At 38.7% G+C, this 21,598-nt stretch overlaps 1 protein-coding gene across 1 annotated transcript in view; it reads right to left on the bottom strand.

Moving 5' to 3' along the window:
* Positions 1-20,001, bottom strand: part of LOC149151816 (N-terminal nucleophile aminohydrolases (Ntn hydrolases) superfamily protein) — a 331,242-nt gene extending 311,241 nt beyond the window's left edge. The window contains exon 1 of the mRNA XM_089440943.1: positions 19,433-20,001. Within this exon, the coding sequence (XP_089297069.1) occupies positions 19,433-19,750 (318 nt within the window). The 5' untranslated portion in view covers positions 19,751-20,001. The remainder of the gene's footprint in view (positions 1-19,432) is intronic.
* Positions 20,002-21,598: the final 1,597 nt, after the last annotated feature.

The following is a 21,598-nucleotide window of genomic DNA, read 5'->3' as shown; positions in this document are numbered from 1 at the left end:
GCAGACCTAAAAACTTTTTCTTTTGTCGCAAAAAAAATTTATATAGGATTTGCATATTTGCATTTATTGATTTGTTTGCATTTACCTTGGCTTGTTGAGTCGAAGACTCTACATGGATCCATGTCAATGTTCTTCATAATGAGATTATTGCAAATATTGCAAGAAACACATAAAAGGAGGGGGCATTCATGTGTTGAAACAACACTCGGTTGGCATAAGAGGCCAAGTTGCCTCACATGATGCAAGAGACATTTGAGCCATCAAATTGGAAATGAAAAAAAAGTCCAAGGAATTTGAAGAAGACAAGGCTAGGTGGAAAAATATAGACGTTGAAATAAGGAGGAAAAGTCAACTTGCCATCATGATGACATCCAAATCCCAAACAAATACTAGTATTGAAGGCTCTTCCTCTAACCCTTCTACCAATGTTAGGGAGGGAATTATGAGACTTTTTGAATAGACAATGGAACTGACCGCATATCTCATAATATTTGAGGCCATTTGAAGATAAAGCGATTCATATTTTTGTCTACTACCTATGGCAATGTTAGTACAATTTGTTCTCCAACCAAATGTAGTGCTCAACTTCCACCCAAAGCTTGTAAAATCCCACTCTGAGTTGGCCTAAGGGTGTCCTACACCCATGCATCCAATGTCGAAGCATGTAAGGGGGCCAAACTATGAGGTCATCCCTTAGCTCCAAGAAGTGTTTTGCATAAAAGGGCATCAACTATTGACTTAATTCACGCATCAACCAACTTAATTCTTTCCTCACTATTGACTTTCCTCATAAATTCCTGCACTATTGACTTAATCCACGCATCAACCAACCAGCAATTGATCCACGACATCACATTTAAACTAATTGTTCATTGATCAATTCGGACAGGATCAATTCATTAACCAAACAACGATATACTATGAGTGTATTTTGCACAGCAACAATACTCAACACACAGCCAATTTGTCTTCAACGATTAGCGTACAAAGCCATCACATGAGAGCACACATATGTAAATAGTATAACAAGCAATTGTTACATGGTGAACATATTCGACCCATTCGCATTGGTTAACTAACCTTACTTCATACGCAAATCGCATTATTCATTACAAATCACAAAAGTTGATTCTCTTCAGGATACTAATCACATCTTGATCAACAAATTACTCACACGGGTTATGATGCCAAACACACAAGAGAGTAGACCATCAACTAACCAGACTATGTGCAGTGAGTGTAACAATTAAACATTGTCAATTCGCATCACCGTCAATCTTCAACCACGTTACTTCATATTATTTCCACAGTGTAATTTCATTTGCACAATATTCAACCACACTGCAACTCATCCACCATATGTCAATGCTTTCAAGGGAGAAATAGATTACTCTATGCTCGGACCATATACCTCAATGATTACATTTAACTTAGGTTGCACGCACTCGGGGTATACATTTACTTGCATCAACGCAAAGGCTGACATTTGACCTCACATTTTGCTGCTATTCGCGCCTATTATTGTGCTTTATTTTTCATATGTAGATCACACATGTGTACTAGCACTCTAATCACATCAATAAACCAACTCAATCATATCGATTACAGGATTTAACAATTTTCTACGCACGATGTTATCATTGGACTCCCAAAACACTCTTTATCCAACCTTTGGTCAATCAACAACATGACCAAGGCAATTTAAATTTATCCCCATCGCACCCAGGACAAAACAAGAAAACAAATAGAACCTATTTCTTTAATCAAATTGAACCAAAAAAGGCTTTTCCTTTATGATCATTGTTTGAGGCCTTTCGACCTACTCTTGTCACATTGTTTAAGGAGTGATCTTCCAAAACCCTTTCTTAACCAAACTTTTCTCTAGTACCATGTTGAACTTTCATGATTTTCTAGATTAATTATCTTGTGTCACATTCATCATTAAGCAATTATACATAGAAAAACTCAACTATAAAACAATAATGACAGTAGGATCAAGAAAAGACAGCCAAACACAAGAGACACAAAAATTTATCTTGGGAAAAAACCTAGCAGCCTTTTCTTAGAGAAATTTGTCCAATTCAACAAAAGATACAATCTAATTTTCCAGTCAAAAACAAAGTCAAACTGTCCCCAAACATACCCAGGTCAAATATAGTCAACTAGAGACAAATTCGGCCTCCTGCACTTTCCTTGGAAATTTCGGTCTGCTGCCTCAGAAATCGTCCTAAACTCCCACATGTGAATAGATATGAATATGAGTGATCTGAATTGGTGCCAAGAGGAGAAGGACGATTTGCCTTTATATAGTGATCTAATGCAATGTTGCGAAAATCGTTATCAGGATAATATTGGCGAGGGAAATAATCAGAAAAAATAGTAAAAATCAGGAAATAATCGGGAAAAAATCATAAAATACAAAAATATTCATTTTTTTCAATTTTTTTAATATCTAAAGCATCTACAATATAAAATAAATACATTGACACATAAATATGATAAAAGAACTAATATATAAGGTGTAATATCATTTCTAGTGCTACATCATACATAACAGTGAATCATGTCCTGAATAGTAAGTCCTAACTCCTGAGTCCCAACTCAACCTCAAAATATCAACAAAAAATATGATAATGTATCTCATATCATGAGTCATAGTGTCATATACAATGAAATGAACCAAATAACTAAAGTCTAATACTATTGATTTCTTTTGCCCATCTTGCGAGAAAATGCAATATCTTTCCCTTTCCCTCTAGATGTAGATGCCAGTGGAGTTGGTAGTGGACTCTGTTGTGCTCTAGAACCTAAAGAAGTAGGAGCTAGAGGAGGTAGACCACGTCCTCTACTGGTGGCAGGGGTAGCCCGGGTAAGTGGTGTCATGTCCTCCTCCTTGTCCTCCCCCTCTATGCCTTCCACTACCTCCTACACTAACCAATCATCGGCAAACTCCATGAGAGGTCTCTCGGCCTCAACCCTCCATGTAGTAGTGGTGTCAATCCCATCCAATGAGATGGCCTCCATATCAGGTATCCTCTCAAGTTGCCTCACCCACAATCGAAGATTGTAGCAGACGTAGACCATGTCATTAAGTCGTTGGGACTCCAACCTGTACAAAGATCATAAAATAATAATTATAAAAAAAATATTGTTTAATGAATTCAAAAAATTAGTTGGAAATTTGCAATATTTTAAGTTTTAAGTTTAACCTATTGCGCTTCTTGTTGTGTATTTTTTCAAATACACTCCACCTGCACTTGCATCCTAAGGAGCTACATGTTTGGCTGAGGATTCGAATGGCAAATTTTTGCAGATGGGGTACTCTAGCACCATAGATTCTCCACCATGCATCTACAACAAAATTACAAATAAAATAAACATAAGAAAAAAATGAAATTTGAAACAAACTAAAAAAATACCTAGCATTTTAGTTGTCCTATCAGTCACAGCCATCTCAAAGCCAAATGTGCCACCTATCATCCTGTATATCTCTATTTCTTTGGAGATTTCTGCACATTCTGTTGGAGATCGCACCATCCTCTGAACACAGGTTAAGAATCCATACATGATCTCAGTATCAAATACGAACCCACATGGGTAAGAAAATGCGGGGTTCAAGTAAATCCCTGCAACATGAATGGGATGATGGAGTGTGTTGTTCTATCGTTCATCAATCACTTTCCATAGGAGGAGTTGTTTCTGAAACTCCTCATCTCCCTTATCATCATAGTAGGCCCGAATGGATTCTTTGGCCCTGTCCATGGCCCCATACAAACAGCCCATTGCAGGCTTATCACCATCAACTAATCAAAGAACCTTTACCAAAGGTTTAGTAACGGTGCACACCTCCTGCACTCCTGCCCAGAAGTCTTCCTAGTATGAAACTAATCTGCATACAGCCTCTCGCTCTGGTTTGCGGCTCACTGTCAAATCATGCCACTAATCTGAAAGAAACATTCTCTTCACATCCCACATAGAATTCAAGAGGGATTGAAAAGATATGAAACTAGTGGCAAATCGTGTAATGGCGGGGCGCACCAACTCCTTGTTGTTGGTGAATTTTCTATCAAGCTAAGCACAGATGCATGATTCTATATAAATTTTGTAATGCTTTTTGATGAGTCAACAATATCTTTGACAAACGAAATTTTTCCTATGTCCTCCAACATTAAATCAATACAATGTGCAACACAAGGTCTCCAAAATAAAGTAGGATGCCTCTCCATAAGCATCCTACCAGCAGCAACATAATTTGCAGCATTGTCCGTTATGACTTGGACAACATGTTCTGCACCCACCTCCAAAATAAATACATCCAGCAAATCACATAAAGTTTTTGCATCTTTGATATGTGAAGATACATCAACAGATTTCATAAACATTGTCCCCTTGGGACAACTAACCAAGAAGTTTATAAAGGTTCTCCCCTTTTGGTCGGTCCAACCATCTGACATCATAGTGCATCCTGTTTGTGCCCATGATACCCTAAACTCCTCCAATCTTTTGGTGCAGCCAACCTTTTCATCTTGAAGAATGTGGCCTCTAAAGTCATCATAAGAAGGGATTTTGTACCCTAGGCCAACAGTTGTAATAGCATCAACAGCAGGCTAGAAGAATGGATTATTCCTTGCAACGCTGAAAGGAATATCACTCCAAAGGAGAAACTTGCCCAACAACTTGTTAGCTTGTTCTTTCTCATTTTTTTTAAGCATTGAAGTAATAGATGGTTGTGAACCAGGTGTGGTTCTAGGAACAAAAAATGATGAGGCAACTACAAGGTTGGTTGTAGACATTGATGCTGAAGTAGAACCAGTGCCACTTCCATATTCACCTGAGCCTAACACCCTCCCTGCTAGTTGCTTCTTCATTTCTGCTTTGGCCACTCTCTCTTGCTCTAATTCTTCCAATGATCTCATGGCTCTTCGGATGATTTCCGCATTTGTATTTTCGCAAGGCCCTACATCATGTCCAGGGATTTGTGCAAAGTGATACTTCAATCTATAAACCCCACCGACATATGCTACCCACACAACTTGCAAGACAAGTTCAATCTATCAAACCCTCCATCAGGTTGACCAAATTCCCACAGAGGGTCCAATTTCCTTGGCATGTTTGTAACTTGGTTGAACTCTTAAGTTTTAATGTAAAATGAAGTTTGAACTTTGAAGCTGAACCTATGGCACAATAAGAATTGCAAGTTACAAAAATTTTAAAAAAATTACATACATGACACAACACATTGAATTTTTGACAATTTAATAAACAAAAAAACCTCAACTCAATCCAAAATGAACTCTCTCCACTCTATGCAACAAAAATAAAAATAAAATACCATCAAATCCACTCAAAAATCTTTGATAAACAATGGGTTATAGAAACCCAAGCAAAAACAAGAAAAAACCAAAACAAAATGGCCAAATTTGGTGCCCATACCTGGAAACCACGATTTGTTGGAGAAATTTGATCCAAAGATGAAGTTCTCTTGCTTGGAATGCTAAAATCTCCAGGCTTCCTCCTCCTCTGCCCTAGTAGACGCCTTCCAGGATTCCTCTCCTCCTCAGCTCTCAATCTAGACCACTATCTGTTCAAAATGACAAAAAAAAAATTGTGTTTTCCCTTATAAAAACGCGTTGTCCACCACCCCCACGATAACTTCCCATTGAATCGCGATAACTTTCAAATTATCATGATTTTTTGAAGTTAGCGCGATTTTTTCACCGATTTTTGGGAAGAAAAAAAACCACGTAGTAATCGAGTGATAATATCACAATTTTCGCAACACTGATCTAATAAGCCCAAATAGGTGTGTCTATTGGGGTCGGCCAACATGAACTTCTTGGAGTTGACCTTAAACAAATTAATTTAATTCAAATCTTAAATTCATTTTAAATTTCTTTCATGGCCAACTTGGAATAGCTGGGAATACCGACCACAACTACCCCAAAATTCAACAATTATGGTTGGGCTACATCAAAAGTGACAAGTAAAAATTACAAGTCAGAAGTGATGGAAATTGTAACTAGGTTTGGCCTTCATAATGACCTATTTGTAAACATGACATTGTATACTTTGTATAAAGAAAGAAAAAAAATGTTATTTTATGTAAAGCATGGGTTTCATGCTCAAGTTTAGGTCAAAAGCATGTTCTTCATGCTTATAGGTTTTTCTAGATCTTTCTAGGACAAAGAAGAAAATTACGTCACGTATTATAGTCCCATTTGGACTCTTTGTATCACAAGAAAATATTTATTTTGAGTCAAGAAAAGTCATTTATTCCTCCAAGACCAAGTCGGCCCAGTCAAGATGAAGTCAACCTAAGGGAGGGCTATTCGACCCCTCAAGAAGGTTATAAATAAGAGGGACTTCGACTCATTTGGAACATACTCTCAAGCAAGTTCGATCTGCAATAGCGAAGGCAAAAGACGAGAGAAAAAGTCAAGGAGAAAGAAGAAGAAGTCAAAGAAGCAAGGTCTCTTGGGAAACTATCTTTTTAGTCCACATGTGTGAGATCTATTAAGGTTTATGTGCGAGTTACAGGGTCGAGATTGCAAGACGAGATTGCAATACGAAGTTGTAGTGCCAAGTTGCAGGGCTGAAATTCTGGATTGTAGGTGGGGTGACTCTCGCAGATCTTAGAAGAACTAATTCGTTGGAAAGAGATCTTGTTTTTGCGTTGGCTTGGTGCTTGGGAGGATCTTGGCTTTTGGTCTTTGGGTCTTGGAAGTCTCATTGTGAACAAATTCTATAAGAAGAGAAGCATTTTTCTGGGTTTTCCCCTTGGAGGGGTTTTGCCCTGGCTTGGAGCCTATATCTTGTGTACTTTGTCTTGTTGTGATCTTCATTGTTTTGGTAATTGCTTGATGAACAAGATCTAATAAAATAATAAAAGGCCAACACATATGACAAGTAATTATCAAGTTAAAGAAAATATCTATAATTTCTAAGTCTCCTGATTTTCCAACAAGAAGGCCTTAGGCAGACAATGTAAAGATTGTATGTTGGCATGGTGGAAGTAAAGGGTTCATTAAGGTTAAATAATGAATAGCGCCTTTAGGCTTATGAGAATATGCATGCATAATGATATGCTTCAGTTGTTATAAAATCCATCAATTATTATAGTTTTTGTTGATATATGTCCTCATTAGAGGAGTCCAATGCACACTTATCTCATCAAATCTATCAAAATCCAACATTGTTTAATATATGCTTGAGCTCTATCAATTTCAACGAGATGGCACATCATGAACCTTCAACTAGCCAATGTTTTGAAAATCAGCTAGTTCAGAACAATTAAGTGGATCTAGGTGTCGAACCAACCTTTGAACAAATTCAACATGTTGATTTGGTGCTAAATCAATTAGTTCAAGGTTAAACCAGCCAATTCTTGCCCCAAATCGGCCTCTACAACCATACATGCCCAAAATGAAAAAAGGGGTAAAAACAAAAAAACATTGGTAGCACAAGCCCATGTGCTTGTAGGATCCAAACCAAAGGGTGATCCTAACTTTGAATAATGATGACGCAGATGAGGATCCCATTCCAAGCCCTGGGAATGAGTTTGATGATTGATCATTACAATATGTAGTTATTGGTTGTAGTTTGTAACATGATGTTTCTTGGACCCTAAAGGCCATCTTAAGTCTCAATGTATGTATTTTGTTTCATGTGTATTATGATGAATGCCATTTTGGTAGCTCCAAGCTCATCTCCTTGTAGTCTCAATGTATGTATTTTGTTTCATATGTGCATTACGGTGAATGCCATTTTGGTAGCTCCAAGCTCATCTCCTTGTAGGATTTGAAGCAAAGGGTGATCCTAACTCTGATCATGATGATGCAAATGAGGATCCCATTCCAAGCCGTGGGGATGAGTTTGATGATTGATCATTTGCAATACGAGTCATTGGTTGTAGCTTGTAGCATGATGTTTATTGGACTCTAAAGGCCATTTAAAGTCTCAATGTTTATGTATTTTCTTTCAGATATGTATTACACCCAATGCCATTTTATTATATTCACCCTTACATGTTATACATAAATATACATACACATATATATAAGCAAACTTCAGATATTTAGTGTCTAATGGCTTGGATTTAAGAGAAGTGATCTGAGCACTTGGAACTTATGTGCAAAGCAACAACCACCCTTCATTAGATCAGAGTTGATAGCAATAAAAATCCACAAGAAAAATGACTTGAGGAGATTGAGCCAAGTCAACTTGCTTGAAAAATACACTAAACAAAATATTTAACACTAAATCTATTTAACATGGGTATCCAAGCTTTTGAAGAAGTGTATTAGGCCAGGCCCCCAATAAACCCACGGTGGCTTAGGAAAGTCAGTAGTAAACATTCATCCTAAATATAATCTATTTTTGGTGAAACTTTGCACAAAAACACGATTGACTTTGTCCAAATCATCTTACCCATCGACGTTGTGAAAATCATCTTATTAATTGCCCTTGTGGAAATTGCCAATAGATGTTGTGAAAATCGACTCACTCGTTAGCTATATGAAAACCGAGAAAGAGTTGCCAAGTATGAAGGTCGACCCAGTCAACAAATTAACATTTCCCTTGGATTCGTATTTAACTTTTAATATTTACTTAGAATCAACATCTACCTTATAACTTATATTTTACTTTTATTTACTTAATGCTTAACGTTAAAAAATAAAAATGGGACCTCCATTTCAAGGAGTTTGGTAATGAATTGGACTTGAAGGTATAAATCGAGGTGATTTCCAATTTTCAACAAACTTCATAGATTTTCAATGTTTCAACTTGTGGGAAACAGATTAGTGCAAATTTTCTCTGCTACAGCCTTTGAGTTGGGCATTGTAGGATTGTGAGATCAAACTTAGGAATTGAAATCTTGTGAATAAGAACCAAAAAATGACTAGGGACTCAAAAGCATGACCTATGAATGAGCTTGACCAACTCATTACAACATAGGTTTGAGATTATAGATGTATTATTTAGGTTGGCTACTAGTCAATGAATGTTTGATGGCTCAAAAGAAACATGTATTGGAAACCAAACCAAGTAGATGAAACATAGTAAGTGATTAACAAAAGTTAAATAAGAGTGAATAATAAAAACTCTTGAAATTTCCACATATAAGTAGGGCACATGGGGCATGGGCCCACTGGCTTGTGGGTTGCTTTGAAAGTGTTTACACCATGTTAAGGGTGCCTTCATGTGATGTGGGGTGAATGATGAAACCCTGGTTCCTTAGTTGTATCTTAAAACTTTTGGTTGATAACACTTTGAAAGCTATCTATGGGTGGTTTCTTAACCTTGGATTTGGTGCCAAAGTAGAGCACTACTTGAAGAGGTGGTTATCTTCTGTAGCATTTCTTGCATGAGAGGTGGATCTATCTTGGAACATGAACATTGGACATTGAGAGAGAGGGCACTTGGCTACAGGAGCATTGGGACCACTTAACACACATTGGGAGGATAAGCACTTGACTTGAGGATGCATGGGTTGAGGGCATACTACTTGGGGTTGTTTTTGGACCCAAGACACAAATGTTGAAGAGAACCGTTGGAGCATTGGATGCTTGTATTGGAGAGCAAGCAACCACCTGATGAGGAGAAGTGACACTTAGAAACCATTATTGGAGAATACACCACTTGAGATGCCTTGACATGTGTACACCTTGGAGAGTGAGCATTTCACTTAAAGACCTTCTCCTAAGGATTAGATTAGGTTTTTTGCACATTTATTTGACTTTACTATGGTTGGACTCCCTCACCTATTCTATATAAACAGAGGAGAGAATCCTTAGCAGTAACAAGCATGAGGGTAGAAAGAGTTCATTTGATCATTGTCTATTGAAGAAGAATTTATCTTGAGTCTTTGAACTTGTTTTAATGCAAGGGAGAATGGCACTAGGATTTGTGAGAGGCAAAACCTAGAGAAGACTTGAAGTGTTAAGATTGATGTCCTTGTGTGAGAAGGACCCAAGATTTGTGGTAAAGAAATTATAGAGGACACTTCGAACGCTTTGCTTAGTAAGCTTGTGTGAAGCAAGTTTGGAGAAAGATCAAGGGTGAACTTGTTGATACTAGCATATTGTTGAGCCTTTGAAGTAGCTAGGAGTAGCTTTATGTAGTGCCTTGCAAGACCAAGTTTGTTGGTTGGGGTTTGTTGTTGATGGTGGATGGCTTAGCTAGGGTTTGAATGCATTGGAATCATAGCTAGTGATAAGTTTGAAGAACAATCTTGTACTTGCGATAAGTTTGAAGGACAATCTTGTACTTGCGATAAGTTTGAAGGACAATCTTGTACCAACTTGCATTAAGCTCGTTACCCACCAAAAGTGGGTGACCCCGTAGAACTTTTCTCTGAGATTTGCCTTCAGCCCGCAACCAGCAGCCCCTGGCAACCACCAATGTAGCCGATATATTGTGCCATTTGATCTCTGCTCCCTGAGCCAATCATATGTCCCCTTGCCCATTTGTCGAGAGCATATGTTTGAAGGTGAGCCATCCATTCCTAAAGGTATGTTTTTCAATATGCAATCGGTTGCTTATGCTTGTTTTTCCTTGGGCACTTTGGGCATGGATTATTGGGTGACTTGGAAGAAGGACGAGTTTTGACTCTAGTTTTGTTCCCTCGCCTTAAATGTGAGTTAATCCTCAATCCTAGTCCCGTGGGATCTCCCCTATTGGCTTATAGCTTCAAGGGCACTACTTGGAAAACCCCAATTTTGGTAGCACGGTCTCGTTTTCCCATTTCACATTTTTCACTCCTCTCCACACATTACAAGCCCTATTTCATCATCTTCCCTCTTTGGGTCCACATGACCACTGGGTCCACAAGGCACTAGTACACCCCCTCCCCTTGTCCACATGTTTGGGTCAAGCATAGAAATGTTGCCCAGAAGGTTGATGCAACTAAAAAAAAGGTTAAAAGCATATCATGGCTGCAAGCAAGACACAAAAGAAAAAAATACTATAAAATGCAAAAGATGGTCAGGACATTATATTAACACGTGGGCAAAAGCCAAACATGAGCTCTACCCCTTCAATATGGCCATCACCCTCGTTCCTAGGGCCCCATGAGTGCCCCCGCATCATTAAATAACCCATGTACATCCCAACCCCTGGTGGGCGATGAATTGACCCACCCTAAGGAGGTAATAATTACTTATATCATACACAAAAAATTACTTATATCATACACAAAATGCTCTCGTCTCCGGAAGCCTCGAGCAATAATACAAGGGAAAATGAAGAAGGGTGGAAAAACAAAGGTCGAGGTAACCCATGTATCCACGATTACTCGCTCCTACATCTATATACCTAAGTATGCGGATATCCCTCATCATTATCACCCTTGAACCCATGGCATTTGGCTTTGTGACCCCTGTGTCCCTATCCACCTCATCATTATTCACATGACCTCTATCCACTAAATGATGTACCTTGGACCTGTCTTTCCCCTTAGGGGTTGGGAACATCTAATTGGGTTGTTTATTAGCCACTCCTACCCTAGGGAGGTAACACTATTACATGCTCAAAGCCCCAAATTTGGAAGGGAATCCCATTATGAAGTCTCATTTGTGACATTGAATAACAAACTTGGTTCACTTAAATGCACTAATGAATTATTGTACCTGATGGTGAGGAAGCGCATTGGATCTTATATGTAATTGGCAGCCTCAGGTGGTTTCATCATGGGTTGGGCAACTTAATTGGGGCCCAAGCCCACCAAAGAATCATATTGATATTTATAGGGGATGCGTTGAGAGCCATGGGACTCCATCATCTGTTAAAGCAACATTTCATGCCATGGGCACCCTCGGTACTTTCAGCAGATTGTTCATTGCCCCACATTATTCGCGAGATGCTGCACTTGGACTAGCATGACCCAATCGGGTTGGCATGATCAAGGCAACTAATCCAAGGCCCAGAGGAGGTTTGTCTCACCCTTGAGGCATGGGAGGGCATGCACCATCATCAGAGCCCTCATTTGGAGCATTGTACAGGCTTTTCTTTCATTTGGAGACCCATGAGACTAGCAAATGTGCCCTAAACCTGTTTTGGGGTCCCACATGATGACTTACATGGAAAATTACGAATCATCCCCTAATTCATTTTAATTGGAGCCCTCTCTCTCATCATGGCACTTAGAGGACTCAACATGGCCCTCCAACAGCCCTTCTTCATCAGGACGTCATCAATTCGACTTACTTATGGATGGCTTTTTCATAAGTTGTGATAGTTACTCGGTTGGCTTGTGAACAAGGATTATTCTTAGCACATTATTTTATAATTTTGGGGGCTCATTAGGCTAATTCAATTTAGAGAGACTCATATAAATAAAAGAGAGTCTCATTTGTGAGAACTCATCATCATCACTTGGATTCTTCTCTTGTAAAAGACTTCGCACTTTTTCTCTTGGACGCTAGTGGAGACTCTTTGATGCATTTTGATATTTGGAGCTAAAATTTTGATCTTCTTTGGAGCTACTTCATGATTTGTGGATGGATATATCATATTGTCATTTTGTAAGTGCTTCTTGTTGAATATTTTTCTTGGAATAATGTCTAATGTATGGAATTGGTGCAACTAGTTAATGCTTTTGTGCCCTAATTTGTTGAAAGAAAGCCATTTTGTTGGCAATTACATATGTTACTCATTGCATGAAAATTGATGAATGTTCCTAGTGGATGAGATTTCGTTTTTCTTCCATGAAACTCCATAAATCTTGGGTGGGTAAATGTTAAAGGTTGGTTGCTAGGGCATCAATCTTTAGCCTCCTTAAGGACGGTTTTGGCCAATTTTGAATCATCTTAGACTCCATAGCCCAAGGGACTAGGCACTAGTCCAAGAAGTTTGGTGATCAATTCTTCCTTTCTCCTTCTTTTCTCTCCTTTAAATTTTCAGCCCCTCTTTCCTAGGATGGCTAGCTAGGGCATCAAGCGAAATCCTCTAGAGGAGGAATTTTTGGATTTCGTTCAGACATAACTCTTCTTTGAGGTCTTGTCTAGAGGATCTTTAATTTTGGTTGATTTCTCATGGTGATTTATCCATAAATCCTTGTGCCCTAGAAGGGAAACCTAGCTTGTATTTCCTTGGATAGGTGGCTTTCTTGAGGGTTGTATGAGCTTTGTATTCAGTGGAATAAATCATAAGAGACCCTTTCTCCTCCCTTGCCTTGACCTAGTGAGCACTTTGGAAGCATTTCTTCCCACGCTTATTCATAAAACCCTAGGTCTAGCACAAGCCTTTCCTAGGTCTTTCAAAGAGAGCGAAGAGCCTTTAGGAAGTGTCAAATCATTACATAGAGCTCCTTTGAGAGGTCCTACCTCATCTTTAAGAGTCTTGACCTTAGGCATACATATTATCATTGCTAATCTCAAACCCTAGGTCTTGATCTTCTCACCTAGGGTCTTTCTTGGAGAGAGAATTAGTTTCCTTGAAGCATTGAGCCTTTATTATGTCTCTCCTTGAATGGGCTTTGTTAAATAACTTCAATCCTAGTTATCAACATGTCCATCTAAAGTGATTTCCCTCCTACTGGGACTCCTCCCATAGGTAAAAGTCTGTAAAGAGCAAGGGACATTGACAAAGGTGACAGTGGGTCTTGGTCCCATTGTTGTCACTTGGTCTAGTAGTTTCCCATAGGTTCCCCTCCTAGGACCCTACTAGAATGTGTTGGTAACAAAGTTGTTAGAATGTACTTGTAACTTCATTTGTTGCATATGTGTAGAATACTTTGTTGTCATTCAAACTGTGTACCTGTTGATCCTTTTTTCAACTTAGATTCTGATGGTGATTTTGTAGATTTTAGTGTTGCTTATGTATGTTGATTTAACATAACGATGAACACATTTTGTTGAGTTATTTGACAAGTAAACAGAAGCTAAGAAGACAGATTTGTGGCTACAACAGATTTCTTGTTTACTAGCACAGAGATTCCTAGCCCTTTTCATTAGGGAGATCTTCAACCACAGGTCTCAATTCCTACGCACCATGCCCCATCTTGTGATGACCAAGACAATCACCGCATACTTTCATGTCGATCCATCGTATCAAAGCAACAAGATGCAGACAAAGCCCCCAAAGCAGTGTTGTGAAAATCGCGATTAAATCGCGATAAATATACGAAAAAATCGCCGGTATTTTTTTTGCCGATTTTCACTGAAAAAAATCGCGATAAAAAACAAAAAAATCACAGGGGGTCGCGGCAACGTGGTTTTATAACGTTTTTTTGGGTTTTTCATGTGCTCATTTGGACAGTCGCGCGCGGAGGGAGGAGGAGCTCTTGGAGACCAAGCTGAAGAGGGTTTTTAGCCAAATCTAAGTGCTTAGAGGAGAAAATCAAGAGGAGACCACCGATTTCTCCATAGAAAAAGTATGAGGATTAATTTTTTTTGTTTTCATTGTTTAAAAACATTGTTTTTGTATGTTTTTCATTGTTTTTGGTTGGGAAACTTGGTATGGGCACCATTTTTCTTTTGTTTTCATTGTTTTTAAAGAATTTTTTGTATTTCTTCATTGTTTTGGGTTGGGTAACTTGGTATGACTATGGGAACCAAATTTTTTTTTGTTTTCATTTTTTTTAAACATTGTTTATGTTTTTTTCATTGTTTTTGCCATTTGGTTGGGTAACTTGGGTTTGGAATGGTTGGGTAATTTGTGTTTGAAACTTTGAACTTTGGAATGGTTGTTTTAGGTTGGGTTACGGGTAACTTGGATTTTCATTGTACAATCATCAATGTAAAAATTAAAAATTAAAATACTAAATTGTAATTTGTAAATTTGTAACTTGTAATTTTGTAAATGCTAAATTGTAATCCTAATCCTTATTTTCCCATAGGTTCACAACTGCACCAAAACACCATTCAAGACTTCAAGTTTGCAACTTCAAAATTCAAAAACAAACATGCCAAGGAAATTGGATCCTTTCTGGGAATATGTTGTACCTCATGCTCTGAATGATAGACAAAACTTGAGTTGCAAGTTGTCTGGAAAGGAGATGTTGGGGGGGGTGTACAGGTTGAAGTTTCACCTTGCACAAATCCCTGGACATGATGTGGGGCCTTGTACAAATACAAATTTTGAACTTATCCAAAGAGCCATGAGAGCATTGGAAGAATCAGAGCAGACTAGAGAGGCCAAAGAACTCAAAAGGCAACTAAAAAGGTCAGCTGAAGGAAGTGGGCCAAGTGGCACTGGTTCTACTGCAGCATCAGCCAATCCGGTAGTTGCATCATCATTTTTTGTTCCTCGAACCACCCCTGGTTCACAGCCATCTATCGGTTCAATGCTAAAAAGAACTGAGAAAGAACAAGCTGACAAGTTGATGGCAAAATTTCTCCTCTGGAGTGATATTCCTTTCAGCATTGTAAGGAATAATCCATTTTTCCAACCTACTGTTGATGCTATTGCCAGTGTTTGCCCGGGTACAAAATCCCTTCTTATCATGATTTCAGAGGCCGAATTCTTCAAAATGAAAAGCGTGACTGCACCCAAAGATTGGAGGATTTTATGGCATCATGGGCATAAATAGGATGCATTGTTATGTCAGATGGTTGGACTGACCAAAAGGGGAGAACCCTTATAAACTTCTTGGTTAGTTGTCCCAAGGGGACTATGTTTATCAAATCTGTTGATGCATCTTCACAAATCAAAGATGCAAGAACTTTATGTGATTTGCAAGATGTGTTTATTTTGGAGGTGGGTGAACAACATGTTGTTCAAGTCATAACAGACAATGCTGCAAATTATGTTGCTGCAGGTAGGATGCTTATGGAAAGGCATCCTACTTTATTTTGGACACCTTGTGCTGCCCATTGTATTGATTTGATGTTAGAGGACATAGGGAAAATTCCCTTTGTCAAAGATATTGTTGACTCATCAAAAAGCATTACAAAATTTATATATAATCATACATCTGTGCTTAGCTTGATGAGAAGATTCACCAACAACAAAGAGTTGGTGCGCCCCGCCATTACACAGTTTGCCACCAGTTTCATATCTCTTCAATCCCTCTTGATTTCTATGTGGGATGTGAAGAGAATGTTTCTTTCAAAGGAGTGGCGTGCTTTGCCAATGAGCCGCAAACCAGAAGGAGAGGCCGTATGCAGACTAGTTTCATACCAAGAAGACTTCTGGGCGGGAGTGCAGGACGTGTGCGCCGTTACTGAACCTTTGGTAAAGCCTCTTCGGTTGGTTGATGGTGAGAAGCCCGCAATGGGCTATTTGTATGAAGCCATGGACAGGGCCAGAGAAGCCATTCGGGCCTACTATGATGATAAGGGAGATGATGGGTTTCAGAAACAACTCCTTCTATGGGCAGTGATTGATGAGCGATGGAACAACACACTCCATCATCCCATTCATGTTGCTGGGCTTTTCCTGAACCCTGCATTTTCTTATGCATGTGAGTTTGATTTTGACGCTGAGATCATGGATGGATTCTTATCCTGTGTCCAGAAGATGGTGCGATCTCCAGAGCAACGTATAGAGATCTCTAAACAAATTGAGACATATAGGATGGCAGGGGGCACATTTGGCTTTGAGATGGCTATCACTGATAGGACGATTAAAATCCCAGGTATTTTTTAGTTTGTAACTTTGTTTCAAATTTCATTGTCTCTTCAAATTCCATTTTTTTCTTCTGTTTATTTAAAATTTTATTTGTAATTTTGTTGTAGATGCATGGTGGAAAATGTATGGTGGCAGGGTACCCCTTCTGCAAAAGCTTGTCATTCGCATCCTCAGCCAAACATGTAGCTCCTCAGGATGTGAGCGCAACTGGAGTGTATTTGAAAAAATACACAACAAGAAATGCAACATGTTAACACTTAAACATTTATAATATTGCAAATTTCCAAATAAATTTTTGAATTCATTAAACATTATTTTTTTTTAAATTATTAATTATTATTTCATGATCTTTGTACAGGTTGGAGTCCCAGCAACTTAATGACATGGTCTACGTCTACTACAATCTTCGATTGTGGGTGAGGCAACTTGAGAGGACACCTGATGTGGATGCCATCTCATTGGATGGGATTGACACCACTGCTGCATGGAGGGTTGAGGCCGAGAGGCCTCTCATGGATTTTGCTGATGATTGGTTAGTGCAGGATGTAGTGGAGGGGGAGGAGGAGCAGGAGCAGGAGGAGGAACAAGAGGAGGAGGTGACACCGCCTGCCCGGGCTACCACTGCCACCAGTAGAGGACGTGGTCTACCTCCTATAGCTCCTACTTCTAGTTCTTCAGCTTCTAGAGCACATCAGACTCCACTGCCATTTCCACCAGCACGGGCACCAGCATCTACATCTAGAGGGAAAGGGAAAGCTGTGGCATTTTCTCGCAAGAGGGGCAGAGGAAATCAATAGGATTAGACTTTCATTTTATTGTATATGACATTATGACATGATGAGATACATTATCATATTTTTTATTGATATTTTGAGGCTGAGTTGGGACTCATGAGTCAAGAATTACTATTCAGGACATGATTCAATGTTATGTGTGATTTTAGCGCTAGAAATGATATTAAACATCTTATATATTAGTTTTTTTATCATATTTATGTGTCAATGTATTTATTTTATGTTGTAGATGGTTTAGATATTAAAAAAATTGAAAAAAATGAATATTTTTGTACCAAACGATTTTTTCCCAATTTTTTCCCGATAATTCCGATTTTTTCCGATTTGTTCCCCATGCCGATTTAATCCCGATCACGATTTTCACAACATTGCCCCAAAGTGCACCAAAAAATAGAATCATGAGGCCTTGAACCCCTCCTCAGCCTCCTCCTATGGGAGACACCAACCAATTTCATTGAGACCAATTCGGAGGTGCCAAAACATACATCAATCCATAATCAACTCCAAACAGAGCTAGAGTAGGGTGCCTCCTACGAATCCGATTACCTCCCATATCCAGAGGAGCAGCCAAAGATCTATCCATAATTTCTTTGTTTCAACCTTGGATGCTAGGAGTATCCCTCGATCCCACATCGCGCCCCCCCCCCCCCAAACATCATAAAGCCAAACCCCCCCAATGGTTCCAGAGGACTCTGATAGCGAGCCAATGCCCAATACACCCCCCTCACCTTTGACCATCAAACCCAAGAGACCTTGAGATCAGTGGCTTCATTGTTTGATCTCTCTCTCTCTCTTGATAGGCTCTTGAGTTGTTCACTTTTAAAATTTTGGACAAAATTACTTAGTATTTTGTATTTTGTATCACCATACCTTTGTCACAATTGTATACATATATCCGGAGGCTGTACTACTGTGGGTTTTCTTCTTTAAGTTAGTTTAAGTTATTTTTGGCATTTTCTAGGAGCTGTCCTCGCACTCCCGCATTGTACTTATACTGGTTGTATTCTTCAGTCCCATTGACCTACTTTTGTGGTCATTCAATGGACATTAATAAAATTATCTTATCTTATCTTAGTGGGCCCAATACATGAAAAACCATATCACCCACTTATTGTGAATTTACTCGATTTATAACATATTTCGCATTTCCAAATGCATTTTACGATTTAGGCTCAGAAATTGATGTCTTTGTTATCATTAATCCATCACAACGTTAAATCAATCATTCACCGATATTTCTCGAAAGAGATCAAATTTTTAATTCTTATTAACAAAATTACTGTATTTGCATAGAGCACCGTAACAACTGGCCCCGTCCAATGTTCCCAAAATTCCTAGGTTTGATAAGTCCCTGAGTGTGGCTCTGACAACCACTATGCCAAAGCAGCCTGCAGAACCAGGCGGGACAACAACAAATAGCCTATAGGAGCCTATCCAAGCTGATCCTCACCAACAACTAATGGATGAGATCTAACCCTATGGACAGAGACCCTCCCTCGTGATGCAGGTGTTGTTCCGAATGCTGCTTGACATTTTGCTTTAGGACTGGCTAGCATGCCTAAATATCGTTTGTGAAAATTCCTTAGATTATGGTTTCTTAGTTTGTCCAGTCTTGATGACATTATCCATCCTTGGTAATACTGAGTAATTGATCTGGAAACTTGATTATGGTTCATAAACTAGTGGAGGCTGACGAAGCACTCTCTTAAAAAGAAACATAATAATAATAATATAATCAATGTGATTTTACAGCATTTGAAACTAGGATCGAATTAATCGAACCATAGAAAATTTTGGCCATGGGTCACAAATTCTCATTTTATGGATTCAATTGCTTAATCCACTGAACTTCTATTTAATGAAGCATCCCATTCATTCATATTTTCTCCTAATTTACAGTCCAAAATTACATGTAAACTCGCCTTGGACTTTAGGTTGTCCACGGGATTATTAGGGCTTCTTAAAGCATAACATCTCCGATGGATTCAACGTCGTGACTTGAGTTTGAGACTTTGCCGGCCACTGAATAACAGAGTATTTATATTTGGAGATGATCACAAGAATTGTACCTGAGAAAGAATTGAGGCAGCGGCCAAGCAGGCTCGGTGCATGACCTTCCGGTAAGCTTTTTCGTTAGGAGGGGCATGGTAACCGGCCCCGACGTGAACCGCCACAAAAAATCGAGGAGGATTCGAATGCGCGCTTGCCGCCTCCTTTTCTTCTGAAATTGTGTTTTTGCTTGTGTTTGAACTTATGTTTGCAGAGGAAGGAATGGTGGTGATTCTACAAGCTTCGTGGGGTTGCTCCGCCTTTGGCCGCTGGCCGTCGTCTGGTTTGTGTTTCTTAATGCCGTTGGTGGGAACCTTGAACACGTGCTCGTCGCCCATCTTACCATGCAATGCAACAGACGAGGCTGCTGCTTTTCAAACTAGAGGACATGATCGAAATCATACCATAACCATGCACCAGCAGTTACATGCTAAAGTCTAAGTTTCTATAAATAAAGCTAATCTTCTATGGTAAACTTTAACACAAACCATTTTACCCCTTAAAGCCAATAATTTATGGTAGGCTTTAGAGCTATCAAGAACATAAAAGGACAAGTCCGCATAGCTGCATTACCTGCCTTTGTTGCAAGACAAGTAATAATGAAACCGGTAACAATGGTTTTACACGTTAATAAAAATAACTAAACATTTGATGCTCGGGGATGAAGTGTAGCGGAAGTGGCTGGAAAGCAAAGAATTGCTTAGATATGGCGTAAAAGGATTTTAACCAAAATGAATGGTCACGTACGTTTAAGTTTTATTGGAGACATTTTTATGATTTTTGAATAAGAGTCTTGGAATTTTAAAAATCTTTGATTGAGTATTTTATTGATCGATTCATCTCGAAGAACCGATTGGTCCCATGTAATTACCACCAAATTTCATAATTCTATTTTTGATAGTTTGCCACATGTTTCAATTAATGTTAAATTTTAAATTAACGTTAAATTTTATAAGTATATTGTTTGTTATCGATTTTGATGTTTTTATAGTGGAAAAAGTTCACGGGTCATTTTTACTAGTAGGATTTAGTTTGGCAAATTAAGGTTTGAAATTTTCAAAAAGCAATTTAAGGCATCAAACAACAATTTTTTAGGGGTAAAAGTTTGTCATTTAAATGTGGCACTTGTTAGCGCTATTCTACACATATACCTTTGCAACAGTGCAAGAATAACTTCAATTAGAGTTCACATGCAAAAGTTATGCTACTCGGAAGTTGACCTTCCTATTTTGATCACCATAATTCAGAAGCCACGTCAACCCCTATTATTCATGGGAAAGGGACTAGCCACATAAACATGGTGAAGAAGACTCTAAAATAGTGAATAGTGTAACTCTAGTTAAGAGTTGAAGGAGTCAAACCTAACCACTAGTAGACTATCTGATTGTGTTATAATCAAGCCACTAGGAGGAAAAGGGGTTTCATTCTATTAGAGTGCATTTTGTTCCATAAATGAGCAAAGTACTAGAGAGTGGATAGGGATAGAGAAATAGAGAGGGTTTGTGCATTGTAGCAGTCCATGGGCCACATGCCTCACTTCTTTGTACTTGCATCTATTTTCATTCAAAGAAAGAGAGAAGAGCAGCCTCACCTTCCAGCTAGGTTTTCTCCCGAAAGGGTTTCCCGAGTTATATCTTGTGTTAATTTGTGGTTTGTGAGATTTATTTCATTGTTCTATATTTTCTACATATTTTATATATTGCATGTATATGCATAACATAGTAATTAACAAATCATAAAATGTAAGAAGAACCAACTCTAATAGTGTATATTTCGGATTTTAAGTATGATTTTATCAAATATGTTGTGAAAAATTGTCCAGTGGAATATCCACGGTAGTTTACGAATCATATTGGCATCGAAGCAGGTTTCTTTGGGTATATTTTGGGGAGTTTCTAGGATCGAGATCTGTTAAGCCGAAAGTCATAAAACCCTGACCATGGCGGACAAATCGATTAATAACCCTCAAGATCTCGCAAAGGAGAGGTTTGTGTGGCTAGAAGCACAAATCGAAGATATAAACCATAATGAGAGCCTTTTTCGTGGCGGCCCTAACTAATAAGCTTGAGTTATTCAAAGAATATGGAGAATGGATGTGGAGGTCGGATTGGAGGGGAAATCGGCAATTTGCAGAGAACCAAACAGGGGATCTAAGAAAGAACCCGAAAAGGATCAACCCAACTCTA

Source organism: Pinus tabuliformis, chromosome 9 (genome assembly GCF_031772625.1).
Source record: "Pinus tabuliformis cultivar Carrire ecotype Pingquan chromosome 9, CPIR1, whole genome shotgun sequence".
In the NCBI taxonomy this organism is placed as follows: Eukaryota; Viridiplantae; Streptophyta; class Pinopsida; order Pinales; family Pinaceae; genus Pinus; species Pinus tabuliformis.
This window is presented reverse-complemented; position numbering and strand designations above follow the sequence as displayed.